The sequence below is a fragment of the Octopus bimaculoides genome, chromosome 11, assembly GCF_046866305.1.
Source record: "Octopus bimaculoides isolate indiv1 chromosome 11, ASM4686630v1, whole genome shotgun sequence".
Taxonomy (NCBI): domain Eukaryota; kingdom Metazoa; phylum Mollusca; class Cephalopoda; order Octopoda; family Octopodidae; genus Octopus; species Octopus bimaculoides.
This window is the reverse complement of record NC_142938.1, coordinates 52,630,032-52,643,866: the sequence shown is the minus strand read 5'-3', so window position 1 is coordinate 52,643,866 and position 13,835 is coordinate 52,630,032. Positions and strand designations below refer to the sequence as shown.

Sequence of the window (13,835 nt, the reverse complement as noted above, 5' to 3'; positions counted from 1 at the left end):
ATACCACTACCACCACCACAACCATCATCTCCATCAATGCCACCACAATCATGACCACCGTGACCACTGACACTACCATCACCACCACCACCACCACATCACCACCACCATCATATCACCACCATCACCACCACCACCACCACCATCACTGCCACCACCACCACCACCACCACTGTTACAGCCATTAAGTAACCCCAGTCACTTGTGGTGTGAGATATAATTAGGTTATGGTGAAAGCACTCTCTAAGTGCAACCCACACAGCACAAACGGCTAAGCAGTGCTTGATAGTGTGCTACGCTGCCATTTGGGTATTTAACAAACAGGAACCTCCTCTGATGTATTTCCCTTAAGCCACATTATTGATATTCATAATCCATCTCAATACATTCCTTCTATTTCTTCAATAAGATATATTGGTCACTCGTAAGGTGGCAAGTTGGCAAAAACGTTAGCACACCGGACAAAATAGTTCATCCACCTTTACATTCTGACTTTTGCTGAGGTCACCTTGGGCTTTCATCCTTTCATGGTCGATAAAATGAATACCAGTTGACCACTGGAATTAATGTAATCAACTTATTCCCTCCCACAAAACTTGCTGGTCTTGTGCCAAAATTTTAAATTAATATATTTTTTCTACTCAAAGCACAAGGCCCGGAATTTTGGGAGAGGGAGGGTCAGTTGATTAGACCGACCCCAGTATGCAACTGGTACTTAATTTATCAATCCTGAAAGGATGAAAGGCAAAGTCAACCTCGGTGGAATTTGAACTCATAACATAAAGACAGATGAAATACCGCTAAGCATTTCACCCGCCTTGCTAACGATTCTGCCAGCTTGCTACCTTATTTAAATTAATATATTGATCACGCTTAGGGTGGCAAGCTGGCAGAATTATTAGCACACCAGGTAAAATGGTTAGCGCCATTTCGTCCGTCTTTACATTTCTGAGTTTAAATTCCGCCAAGGTTGACTGCCTTTCATCCTTTCAGAGTTGATGAAAGGACGAAAGTACCAGTTGAACACTGGGGTTCATGTAATCAGGTTTTTGTGTGTTTCTTAAATGGCTTATAAACACTTTCCACACTGCAATTGTTAAAATATGTTTCACTGACATCTAATAAGGCTCAAACATATATGTTGTGGTGGTCGCGCTAGTTTTAAAAAATCAGATCTTCTCTAACCTCCACTATCGACATTGTCCAAAAATCTTTGATCAAATGATGTTATAGAGTTATCTCCCTTGAATGTTTGTAAACATCTCGAAAGGGAGTTCTTCTTTACTAATTGTCTGGATAATTTCAGTTGATCAAAGTTTGACATCTCACATCTCATTATATTATATAGGTGGTATTTGTGACTGGCATGGGAGACAGACATTCCTTCCTCTCAGTCATGTTGGTAATAGAATAGGGATTGGGGAGAGTGGGCCATAACTGTACATGCTGGGCTAAAATAATTTGACAGATGAATTCTTATTGAATAGCTGATAGCCTGATGGAGTCAATGGTTAGGCAACTCAGCTAAGTGTAGCCAATAGGCAGACAACTCAGTGTTTTTCATACAAAACATCATTAATGACAACAACTTTTATCTTTCTGAAATTCACTGGGATGAAAGATCACCATTATGTAGTAATGTAGAAAATCTAAATGCCTCTTAGACTTGGTTCTATATGAACTATTCTGGTGCTTAGTAACACTGTAAAGAGGAGGGAGTTGTCAATAATAGTTTCTGTCATTCTGAAATTTTAAAAGTGGTTTCACACAACAAACGTTGGTGGCACTTGAATGTTTGTTGTTGAGAAGAGGACACACTGCTTCATTTTTTTTTTCTTAAGTCAGGGGATATCTTTCTATCATGACTACAATATTGTTATTATTACTCCTTACATTCTGTGTTCAAATTCCACTGAGGTCGACTTTGCCTTTCATCGTTTCAGGGTTGATAAAATAAGTAGCATCATGTCCCTAGAGTTGATGCATTAACTTACCAGCTCCCTTAAAATTTCTGGCCTTGTGCCAAAATTAGAAACCAATATTATTCATCATCATCATCGTTTAACATCCAATTTCCATGCTAGCATGGGTTGGACAATTTGACTGAGGACTGGTGAACCAGATGGCTACACCAGGCTCCAATCTGATTTGGCAGAGTTTCTACAGCTGGATGCCCTTCCTAACGCCAACCACTCCGAGAGTGTAGTGGGTGCTTTTACGTGCCACTGGCACGAAGGCCAGTCAAGCGGTATTATTATTATCATTATTATCATTATTATTATTATTATTATCATTATCATCATCATCATTATTAAGGTGGCAAGGTAGTAGAATCATTAGCATGTCAGGCAAAATGCTTAACAACATTTCATCTGTCTTTATGTGTTGTGCTCAAATTCCACCAGGGTCAACTTTGACATTCCTCCATTCAGGGCCAGTAAAATAAGTACCAACTGAGGACTGGGATTGGTGCATTTGACTTGCCCCTTCCCTCGAAATTGCAGGCCTTGTGCCAAAGTTTGAAAATACTATTAATAATATTATTTCTAATATTGTTAATACTGCTGCTGTTGCTACTATGTCTCAATTCATAAATCTAACAGCTTTTATGACCACCCCCACCAACATTTACAACCACTGCCACCAAACAAAAACAAGAAAAAAAGAACAAAAACAATAATATCCAATTTGTTTTGGTCAATAATAAATCTATAAATTTATAATTGAATTTCTGTATTTCTATTACTGTCACTGAAAACACTTCCCACCATGCTCTCTCTCTCTCTCACACACACACACACACACACACACACACACACAGACATACATACACACACACATGTGTTATTACTCTATATTGGTGACTATGGCAACAAATGTACCCAGGTTAATTCACTGCTCACTAAGCTGATAATGAGATATAATGAGATTTTACTGGTGGCTCATTGCAATAAGTTCATTAAGTAGCTTAAAGTAATCAAGGCTTGCAATTCCTTGATTGTAAATTATTGATCCCTAACAGTGGGACAGAAACACCATCACACTGGGGTACTTCATAAGAGTAAACACAGAACTCCAATATACACACTGAAGGGCTCTGGGGCTATGACTGAGAGAATGGAGTCATATGTGGACAGTGTGTGTATGTATATAGTATGTGTATATACATAGGCGTAGGAGTGGCTGTGTGGTAAGTAGCTTGCTTACGAACCACATGGTTCCAGGTTCAGTCCCACTGTGTGGCATCTTGGGCAAGTGTCTTCTACTATAGCCTCGGGCTGACCAAAGCCTTGTGAGTGGATTTGGTAGACGGAAACTGAAAGAAGCCCGTCGTATATATGTATATTCATATATATATATATATATATATATATATATATATATATATATGTATATGTTTGTCTCCCCAACATCGCTTGACAACTGATGGTGGTGTGTTTACATCCCCGTAACTTAGTGGTTCGGCAAAAGAGACCGATAGAATAAGTACTAGGCTTACAAAGAATAAGTCCTGGGGTCGATTTGCTCGACTAAAGGCGCTGCTTCAGCATGGCCACAGTCAAATGACTGAAACAAGTAAAAGAGTAAAAGGGTAAGAGTATATGTAGAGTAAGCGTGTGTCATTATTTTCATCATTTAACATCTACCTTTCCGTGTTTGCATGGGTTGGATGGAATTTATTTTCTATGGCTGGATGCCTTTCCAATCTTCACATGTTTCCAAGCTAGGAAATAGTTCCCAGTGACCTGACTTGTTTTCCATGCAAGACTAGAAACAAACAACATTGTGTGTACAATAGTGATGCTTGTGTACAACCATTACATTCTATCAAGGGAGGAATACACATGCAAACACACATACGTATGTGTGTGGACATTATGTTCAGAGTTCAAATTCTGTTGAGGTCAACTTGCTTTACATACTTTCAGGGCTGATAAAATAAGTAACAGCTGAGCACTGGAGTTGATGTAATCAACTTAACTCCACCCCACAAAATTGCTGGCCTAGTGCTAAAATTTGAAAGCAACATATTGTGTATTCATGGATCTAATTGACGCCAGTATGGAACATGGGTGTTGAATGATGATGAGGAGTAGGATTCATGGTTTACAAGTTGGGGCAAAGAAGTATAAAACATGAGGACAATGATGTATTTTGTCAACCATTTATCAAATGATTCATTCGGATCAGATAAATCCAGTCAAGTCATTCTCGTTTGTAATAGGCAGAGCAAAACGGGTAGAGATGAGTGTCTTTTAGATATTGATTGTTATGGCAGTTCAAACATTACACATTGATTATCAGGGCAATTTATGATGCATTCATAGGAGCAGAGCAGAAGTGACAAAGACCATAACAAAGGAAAACAGAAAAGATAGAGGGAGGCTGCAGAAAAAAAAAGAGATGGGGGAATATATTATATGCAAAGCAAGTGAGAAATTGTGGCTTTAATGTTTTCCCAGGTTTGTGTAGTGCAATATGTGAATGATAGAGAAGATCAAACTTCGATAATAGCAACACCATAATTCTTATCTCAGATTTTATGAGGATGATATTTGATGAGGGTGATAGAAAAAAATAAAGTAGGTCTACTGAAAGAATAAGAATAGGCACAGGCATAGCTGTGTGATAAGAAGCTTGCTTCCCAACCATATGGTTCCAAGTTCGGTCCCACTGCATGGCACCTTGAGCAAGTATCTTCTATTATAGCTTTGAGCTAACCAAAGCATAGTGCATGGACTTGGTAAACAGAACGGAAAGAAGCCCATTGTATACGTGTGTGTGTGTGTGTGTGTGCGAGTGTGTGTATGCATGTGTGTGCATGCGAGTGTGTGTATGCATGTGTGCTTGTCCCCCAGTACCACTTGATAACTGATGTCAGTGTGTTTACATCCGTAACTAAGCAGTTTGGCAAAAGAGGTCAATAGAATATTTATTCTATTTACTAGGCTTAAACTGTAAGTGCCAGGGCCAATTCATTCAACTAAAAATTCTTTAAGGTGGTGCCCCAGCATGGCCAAAGTCTAATGACTGAAACAAGTAAAAGATAAAATTAAATAGACTCCAGCATAATTCTAACTCACTGAAGTTAGCCATCATCACAGAAAGCAACAGTAAATTCTTCAGGTATTAATCCTTAAAATAAAGAATAGGTTGATGAAGGTGCATGCCTTAGTAGTTAGGGTATACAGCTTACAATCATAAGGTCATGAGTTCAATTCCTGGCAATGCTCTGTGTACTTGAGCAAGACACTTTATTTTATGTTGCTCCAGTTCATTCATCTGGCAAAAATGAGCAGTACTTTTATTTCTAAGAGCCAACCTTGTTACACTTCCTGTCACTCTGAATCTCCCTGAAAACTATGTTAAGGGTATATATATTTGTGGAGTAGTCAGTCACTTGCACATTAATTTCATGAGCAGACTGTTCTGCTGACTGTATCAACTGGAACCCTCATTGGTATAACCAATGGAGTGCCAGTTAAAGAATAGGTTGCCAAAATATAAAGCTTCCAGGAAGCTTTCAATGAAAAATGATGTACCAACCCAAATAGCCATTACCTACACGAGCTTATAGGTGGCATAGATGATCTTATCTATTACAATATTTGGCACCATATAAAGAGCACTCAGCATACTCTGTGAAAGTGGTTGACATTAGGAAGGGTATCGAGCCAAAACAGACAATGGTGCTTGGTATAGCTCCCAGTCTTGCCAGATCCTGTCAAACCATTTGATCCATGCCAGCATGGAAAATGGACATTAGATGATGATGATGATGATGACCGTTATAAGGTGATTAAAAATAGAGCATATATTGGCATGGAATGTAGAGAAGCTACTATGGAATGTAGAGAAGCTACTATGGAATGTAGAGAAGCTACTATGGAATGTACATACGTTGCTAAGGAATCTAGAGATGTTGCTAGGGAATCTAGAAATGTTACTAAGGAATGTAGACGCATTACAAAGGAATGTAGAGATGCTGCTAAGGAACGTAGAGCAGATATATTTAGAGAATGTTACTTCTAAAGAGATATGGATGAAAAATAAAATGGGTTTTTCAAGAAGAATCACATTATTGTGGAACAGAGTCTCCAGGAGAAATTTAGCAAGACAAAACAAGGCTATTTCCAGGCACAGGGAGGGCCTCTCAAATATGCAAGGGAGCTGAAAGGGGTTTTCTTTTTGTTTTTTGTTTTAGTACAAGCCTCACTTCATTCTCCAGATTCCACCAGAAACTCTATTTATTATGGATCCTATTACCAGGTAGGAGAGGACATGCATGTAGTTTACTCCAAAGGCATTCCAGTTATGACAATTCTGTTAGATGTATATCTAAGATTGCATTGGTCAATACATTCTTTTTTAAACCTGTAGCATTTAAACCAGCCATAGCAAACCCAAATAGTGTTCCTGTTTTATGTTCATACCAGCCAGATCTGACCTCTTACACTTACCCTACAATGTCATTCCAAAAGTAAAGAGTAACATCACTGAAATTTCAAATCTACTAGACAATGAACAAGTAATTCAAAATAATATGTACGCATTACATTTTATAAAGTAATCTGAATGCTGAAGGGTTAAAACCTACAGCATGTGATTCAAGGGAATCTGGCTGCTATTTCTAGCAGGCCAAGTGACTGCGGAGAGGCTCCTTTGATGGCTCACATAACATAAGTACTGTAAATAAATGCAGGACATGTGTTTCCCTAATCAGCCTGCCTAAACTAGAAGATAACTTTTTTCTTAGTGAAACATATGACAATACTCAATGAATTACAAACTAGATTGTTCTTATAAATACATTCAACTGATCATTATTAGAGATCAAAATCAAAATTAAAGAAATAAAAACTAAACTACTTTAACTCATTTCTTTTGTTACGTGTCTTGACAAATTATAGAAATCTTAGATCATGAAGAAAAATCCAAAAGTTTTGAGTTGCCAACTCACCGTAATGATTCTTCAATAAGTTCTTCATCAGCAGCTTCTTGTTCTCTTTCCAGACGTTCCTGTTCAAGCAGTTCATGCCTAATTCGTTCTTCTTCAAGTTGTTTTTGTTCTCGCAAATTATTGGCAAATCTTTGAGCAATAATTTTCCGTACATGAGCCTGCAATTTATGGAAAAAAAAAAAAATTTCAATGAAGGAATATAAGAAAAACTACAGCAAGAGCATAATCAATGTGGCACGAATTCTGGTAAGTATGAATATCTTTTTCTTTACCAAAATCTTTGAAATAAATTCTTTTGTCTACAACTGACAATTGACTTACCAGAAAAATATCTTACATTTAATTTTTCTTTTGAAGCATCTTAAACTTTGATGTTGAGTTAGCTGTCTGTGTTTACTACCTCAGTACTGATGATCACATAGGGAAAATATAACATATTAGCGTGTGTGTATATATATATATATATATATATATATATATATATATATATATATATATATATATATATATATATACACACACACACTCACATACATATATGTGTGTGTTTGTGTGTGTGCGTGCATATAAATGTATATATAGATATATAAATGTGCATGCTCCGGCATGGCAGCTATCAAATGACTGAAACTAGTAAAAGAATAAAAGAAGGATATGTACAAGCATGCATATGTACACACACACACACACACACACACGTCAGTATTATAACTATATCACTGAAGTAACTGAACATGTCACCACAACACAGAAATAAGCAGTTACCAGAAATCCTATTTACATACTATAACTTCTGTCATTTAACACACACTTAAGAAGGCAAAACACACCTGAAACAATAAGCTTTGAAAATTATAGTTTAGATCAGTGGTTCTCAACCAGGGTTCATGTGATACTTGCGAACTCAGATAAGATTTATTGTTGAAATTTATTAGCAATAAATTGGTTATACAACTAAGGCTGTGAGCTGAAAGTATCGTTACCATGCTGGAAAAAATGCCAAGCGGCATTTCTTTCAAATTAACGTCCTTAGTTCAAATTCCACTGAGGTACCAGCCGAACACTGGGGTTGATGTAATTGACTTACCCGCTCCCCTAAAATTGCTGGCCTTGTGCCATAATTTCAAACCAATATATTGGTTTATACTTCTACAATACACAAAATATTTTAACAATTTTTTTATGCAGTTCCTAATATTTATTTATAAAAATATAAAAGGATTTTTTTTAACATGGGGGAGGGGCAGAAGAATAAAATATGAATTAAAGGGGTCTATAGGCAAAGGATGGTTGAGAACACCTTGTTTAGATAGTAAAAGGTAAATGATAGCCTCAAGTCACAAGCTTCACTGAGAGAACATTCTGTACCCTATCTTGTACACTAACTCAAGCCACATCTCCTCTCAAATAATCCATTATCTTATCAGATGATGCTCAATGAACTACAAATTTTATTTTATATATGCAGAGATTATCTTGTTCAATAAATCCACTTTAGATATTATTTCAAATTTATGTTATTTTTTTCCTACACCAAATGTCTCGGTTGGAGAATTTAATGCGAAACTATATCAATTTTGTCCTCATATCACATAATTGTATCAATGTAGGTTTATTATTGACTGAGCACAGGCATGGCTGTGTGGTAAGAAGCTTACTCCCCAACCACATGGTTTTGGGTCATCCCACTGTGTGACACCTCAGGCAAGTGTCTTCTACTATAGCCTTTGGCCAACCAAAGCCTTATGAGTAGATTTGATAGACACAAAATGAAAGCCTGTTGTGTGTGTGTGTGTGTTTGCCTTTGTATTTGTGAATGCTGTGTTTGTCCCCCACCACCACTTGGCAACCAGTGTTGGTGTGTTTATGTGCCTGTAACTTAGCAGTTTGGCAAAAGTGTCTGAAAGAATATTTACTGGGCATTAAACAAAAATAAGTACTGGGATCGATTCATTCAACTAAGAATTCTTCAAAGCAGTACCCCAGTATGGCCACAATTTAATGACTGAAAGAAGTAAAAAAATAAAAGATAAGGACAACATCCTTGTTTCCTTTATGGGAAGAGGATAAAAGGATTTTGTGATTCTCCTTAGCAGTATAAGAGGAAATTACCCAACTAGCACTGTAAGCATGAGCACGCTTCCTGATCTATGGTGCATCATAAAAATACAAGAACATTTCATGGAAATTCATATGGTGGAGTGAAAAGAAAATAGCTATTGCAACAGTAATCAAAAAATGGGCTAATTTTAATTTAATCCTTTAGCATTCATATTATTCTGTCAAAAGTAATGCTTATTTATTCACATCATTTTGAATTAATCTTGCGCTGTCTTGTAGCTCTTGAGCTTTTGATGAGGTAAATGTTAATTTTGAGAATGATATTGTAGGGTTAGTATAAGAGGCCAGATCTGACCAGTTTGAATATAAAATGGATGGAATATTTTGGCCAGATATGGCCTGCTTAAATGCTAAAGGGTTAACGTAGTTTTCTAGAACAATATAGTCCATCACATAAAGGTATTACTACTCATGTATCTCAGTTGACACTACTCACAGACACATACAAATATCTTTGAACACAAACAAAAACAAAGGCACCCAGCTATTTAGTCAAGAATCACAACCAAAGGGTGGGAGTTGAATCATAGGGAACTGACCACAGTATGTGTCACACAGGCCCACTTTGATGTCACATGAACCAGTTCCTCTATTTAAAGAGTAAGCTGAAAAGAGCAGGAGGTTAGAGTGTAAACTATAAATAAATTTCCAGAAGGCATGTGGCTTAGTGGTTAGGGTATTCGGCTCACAATCATAAGGTCTTCAGTTTGATTCCTGGCAGTGTGTCAGGTACTTGAGCAAGACACTTTATCTCACATTGCCCTAGTCTATGCAGCTGGCAGAAATGAGTAGTGCCTGTATTTCAAAGGGACAGCCTTGTCACATTTTGTGTCATACTGAATCTCCCTCAGAACTACATTCAGAGTACATGTGCCTATGAAGTGCTCAGCCACTTGCATGCTAATCTCACAAGCTGATTGTTCTGTTGATCGGATCATCATATCATCATATCCAACAGAGTGCCAGTTTAATGAGAACTATAGCTGTATTTTCCCCACATATCCTCTCTCTTCTACCACAACTATTGTGGTATTATATCGCTCTGAATCAGAGCTGGGGAATTCTCCTTTGTGTTTAGGCTAATTTTCTGTCTTGCCCAACCACTCATTGAACATTCTTCCTAGTCCTTCCTTCCAAGAACTGCAATCCCCTAGAACTTGTGTCTGCCTTAATTGAAATAAATGTTCAAACTGTTTAAATTTTTTTCACCTTTCTGAAATAGATTTATTATTAATAGTGACAGAAGTAGTATGAATACCAGCAGGTAATCTTGATCTCCAAATTAACAGGGAGGTTGTGTTAGAACACAGAATACTGCATTATTTACTTTGAGAAGACCTCTCATATAGACTCATGGTGCATAAAAGTGCTTGTGTATATATCGTAGACAGATAAGAATTGTCTGCTACAGCTGCCACAACTGCCAAGTTACATGATTTCACCCTGATTTTTGATCTTCACTGACAGATATCCAGTGGCTTCATAACAGCCATACCTCCCATCAACGATATATAGAATATCAGATGTGGCCATGTGGTAAGAAGCTAGCTTCCCAACCACATGATCCCAGGTTCAGTATCATTGCATGGAACCTTGAGCAACAGTCTTCTACTATAGCCCCAGGCTGACTAAAGCCATGTGAGTGGATTTGGTAGAGAGAAACTGAAAGAAGCTTTTCATATATATATATATCTGTGTGTGTGTTTTTGTGTTTGTTTGTCCCCCACTACCACCACCACTTGACAACAAGTGTTAGTGAGTTTATGTCCCCATACCTTAGTGATTCAATAAAGGAGACCCTTAGAAAAAGTATCAGGCCTTAAAAAAAAATAATTCATTCAACTAAAAATTCTCCAAGGTGGTGCCTCAGCATGGCAAAAGTCTAATGACTGAAACAAGTAAAAGATAACGATAAAAGATAAAATATCTATTCCAGCACTGATGTCACAAATAGCTAGTGGGTTTATTAAAAAGGGTAAAGACCCCCTTCGATCATAACTGACCATGGGATTGCACCAAGAAAGTTCCCCTCTGAGGCACAAGCCCAGGCAAGGTTGTTTATGGAAGACCAACAGTCACCCATGTATACCAGCCTCTCCTCTCCACACAACCGACGTTATCCAAAGGAATAGCAAATGCCGATACAGCTTGGCACCAGTGACATAGCAACTTATTTGTACAGCTGAGTGAACTGGAGCAACATGAAATGAAGTGTCTTGCTCAAGAACACAATACACAGTCCAGTCCGGGAATCAAACTCACTACCTCATGATCGTGAACCCAGCGCTCTAACCACTGAGCCATGTGCCTTCATAAGTGGGTTTATTAAAAAATACTTAATAGCAACAGAAGCAGTCTGAATGCCAAAAGATAAATTTATATATTCCACCCGACAACCCCACCTCCAATCAATCTAGAGAGCATCCACTGCATAGACGTAACCATTCTTAGGATGCTAGAAATGGTTATGGACACTGATAGTTCCTCTTCTACTAAATAATTTAAAATATATATCAGTATTGGCATCTGCTTTGTGCATGGAGATAGGACAATGGAAACCATGAAGAAGTCTATTATGTATACATACACATGCAAACACGTGTGTAAGTGAATGTATGTTTGTATACCTCTGTATTTGTATCTACCTGTCTTGATTTTCATCCTTTATCTCAGAAGATAACTTAGCTGTTCAATAAACAGAGATGGTCAAAATAAATACCACACTGGGTTAAGTCACAGCAGAGAGGTTGATGTAATTGATTAAAATCCTTAAAGATGGTGCTCCAGCATGGCTGCAGTCCAGTGATTGATATCAGTTAAAGAATAACAAGCTTATATCACAGAAACCAATCAACACAGAATGTATGTATGTATGTATGTATGTATGTATGTATGTATGTATGTATGTATGTATGTACGTATGTGTATATGTATGTATGTATAGTCTAGAATAGTATAAACACAAGATATAGTGATGCATTACAAAAATCCAGTAATTATGACGACATATGCCATGATATAAAGAAAAAAAACAACATTTTATCACAACAAATACAAAACCATTACAAAATATATCATCTAATGAATATATCATAAACATAGCTCGGAATACCACATATATATAATTCTTGACAACATATCTCAAAAAAAAAAAAAACTATATTGGTTGGTCCGAGCATCACAGATATTTATCAGTGTGTAACTAGTACCTGACAAAAATATATTAATCAATATTTTACATCACTCAAGTATATCAGTATTGGAACATAGTAAATAACTGAATCTATCAAGCATAGAACTATTTCAGAGATTCTTCTCACCATCTGTTTTAGTATAACAAAGAAAGTAATTATATATTAAATATTTCTTCTTTCAATCAAATAGCAGCTGTTTGTCCTCATAAATAATCATGTGGACTGCTTCATATGAAATATTTAAATTGCAAGGCCAAGGTAATGACTATAAAGTTTTTTATTCTGTTTAATGTAACAGCCAGCTCTCACCCCCCAACAAACTCTGTAACACCTTTGAAATGAGAAAACTCACCTTTTAACATCTATGTATTATTTATAGTGTACAGACGAATGGGTGCACCTTGAAACATCAACTGAATTATTTGTTTGATCAGCTGCTTCTATCATAAAAACTGTTCACAAAGATCAGACTCAACAACAACAAAAAGAATTTAGCTACTTTGCAAGTTCTAATGACCCCAAAGCCACAAAGCCATACTGGAACAGTGCCCAGTAGAAGGTGGAATACAAGGCAGAAAGCCTAGATGTTATGTTTGTTGGAGTAAAACACATTTTAAAGCTGAATGACCTGAAGAAAGATTACGCAAAAACAATGAGAACAAAAATAACAACCAAAACCAATAAGAAAGAGAACAATAAACTCCACTTTCCAGAGCAACACCAGTCAAACCTCAGTGGATAACAAAGGAAATTTTTTCAGGCCAAGTCTTACAAATAGATGAGCAAACACCTTGTCCTCTAAAAGTATCAACCTTTAGTATTACACCAATACTATTTAATAAATTAGAAGTACTTGCAGACGAAAATATGAAGGGAAAACAAGGAAAAAAGCACAGAAAGAGAACCTTAACATAAAACAATGAAAACAGGTGAAAAATGACAACGAAATCCTTCCTTAGAAAAATAACAGATAATGGAGAGGATAAAGATGAACCAAGGTTTGTCATTCTTTGAAAACTAAACAAAAAGTTAATAGACAGAATTGTGCATCTTTGGTGGCATGGGCTCACCCAAGAATTTGTAATGCCACAAAAAAATTAGGCTCAGAATATAAACAACATGCAAAAGATAGATTTTTGTAAAATTAAAATTAAGACATTATATCAAAAAAGAATACTCCAGAAATGTCAATGTCTTTCAGCATCAAAATCAAATATCTCAAACAATTCTTACCGGTGCACACAATTCCACTTGAACATAGTCTGAGAAATAGTTATTTGAAATAGGGAGAAGGGGTTGAATTACATTAAAATCTTTCCTGTTCTTCAATTTATGTCTTGTTTAATAATCGTATATTTTAGTGCACTTTTTATTTCCATCCATGCATATGTGTATATGTATCCATATGTATGTATGTGCATATAGATATATGTATATAAATTCAAATAAGTTATCATTATATATAAAAATAATGATAAAGCAGCCAGCAAACATAATTCAAATAAGCAAAATATATAATAAAAAGTCGGGGTACAATATGTACCATTTTGCTTGAAGGA

At 36.5% G+C, this 13,835-nt stretch overlaps 1 protein-coding gene across 2 annotated transcripts in view; it reads right to left on the bottom strand.

The window, feature by feature from the left end:
* The window catches only part of LOC106873920 (unconventional myosin heavy chain 6), a 543,260-nt gene that overhangs the window by 234,690 nt on the left and 294,735 nt on the right, over positions 1–13,835 (bottom strand). For both annotated transcript variants that reach the window (XM_052971791.2, XM_052971792.2), the window contains exon 17: positions 6,962–7,119. In XM_052971791.2, coding sequence (XP_052827751.1) covers positions 6,962–7,119 — 158 coding nt within the window. The remainder of the gene's footprint in view (positions 1–6,961; positions 7,120–13,835) is intronic.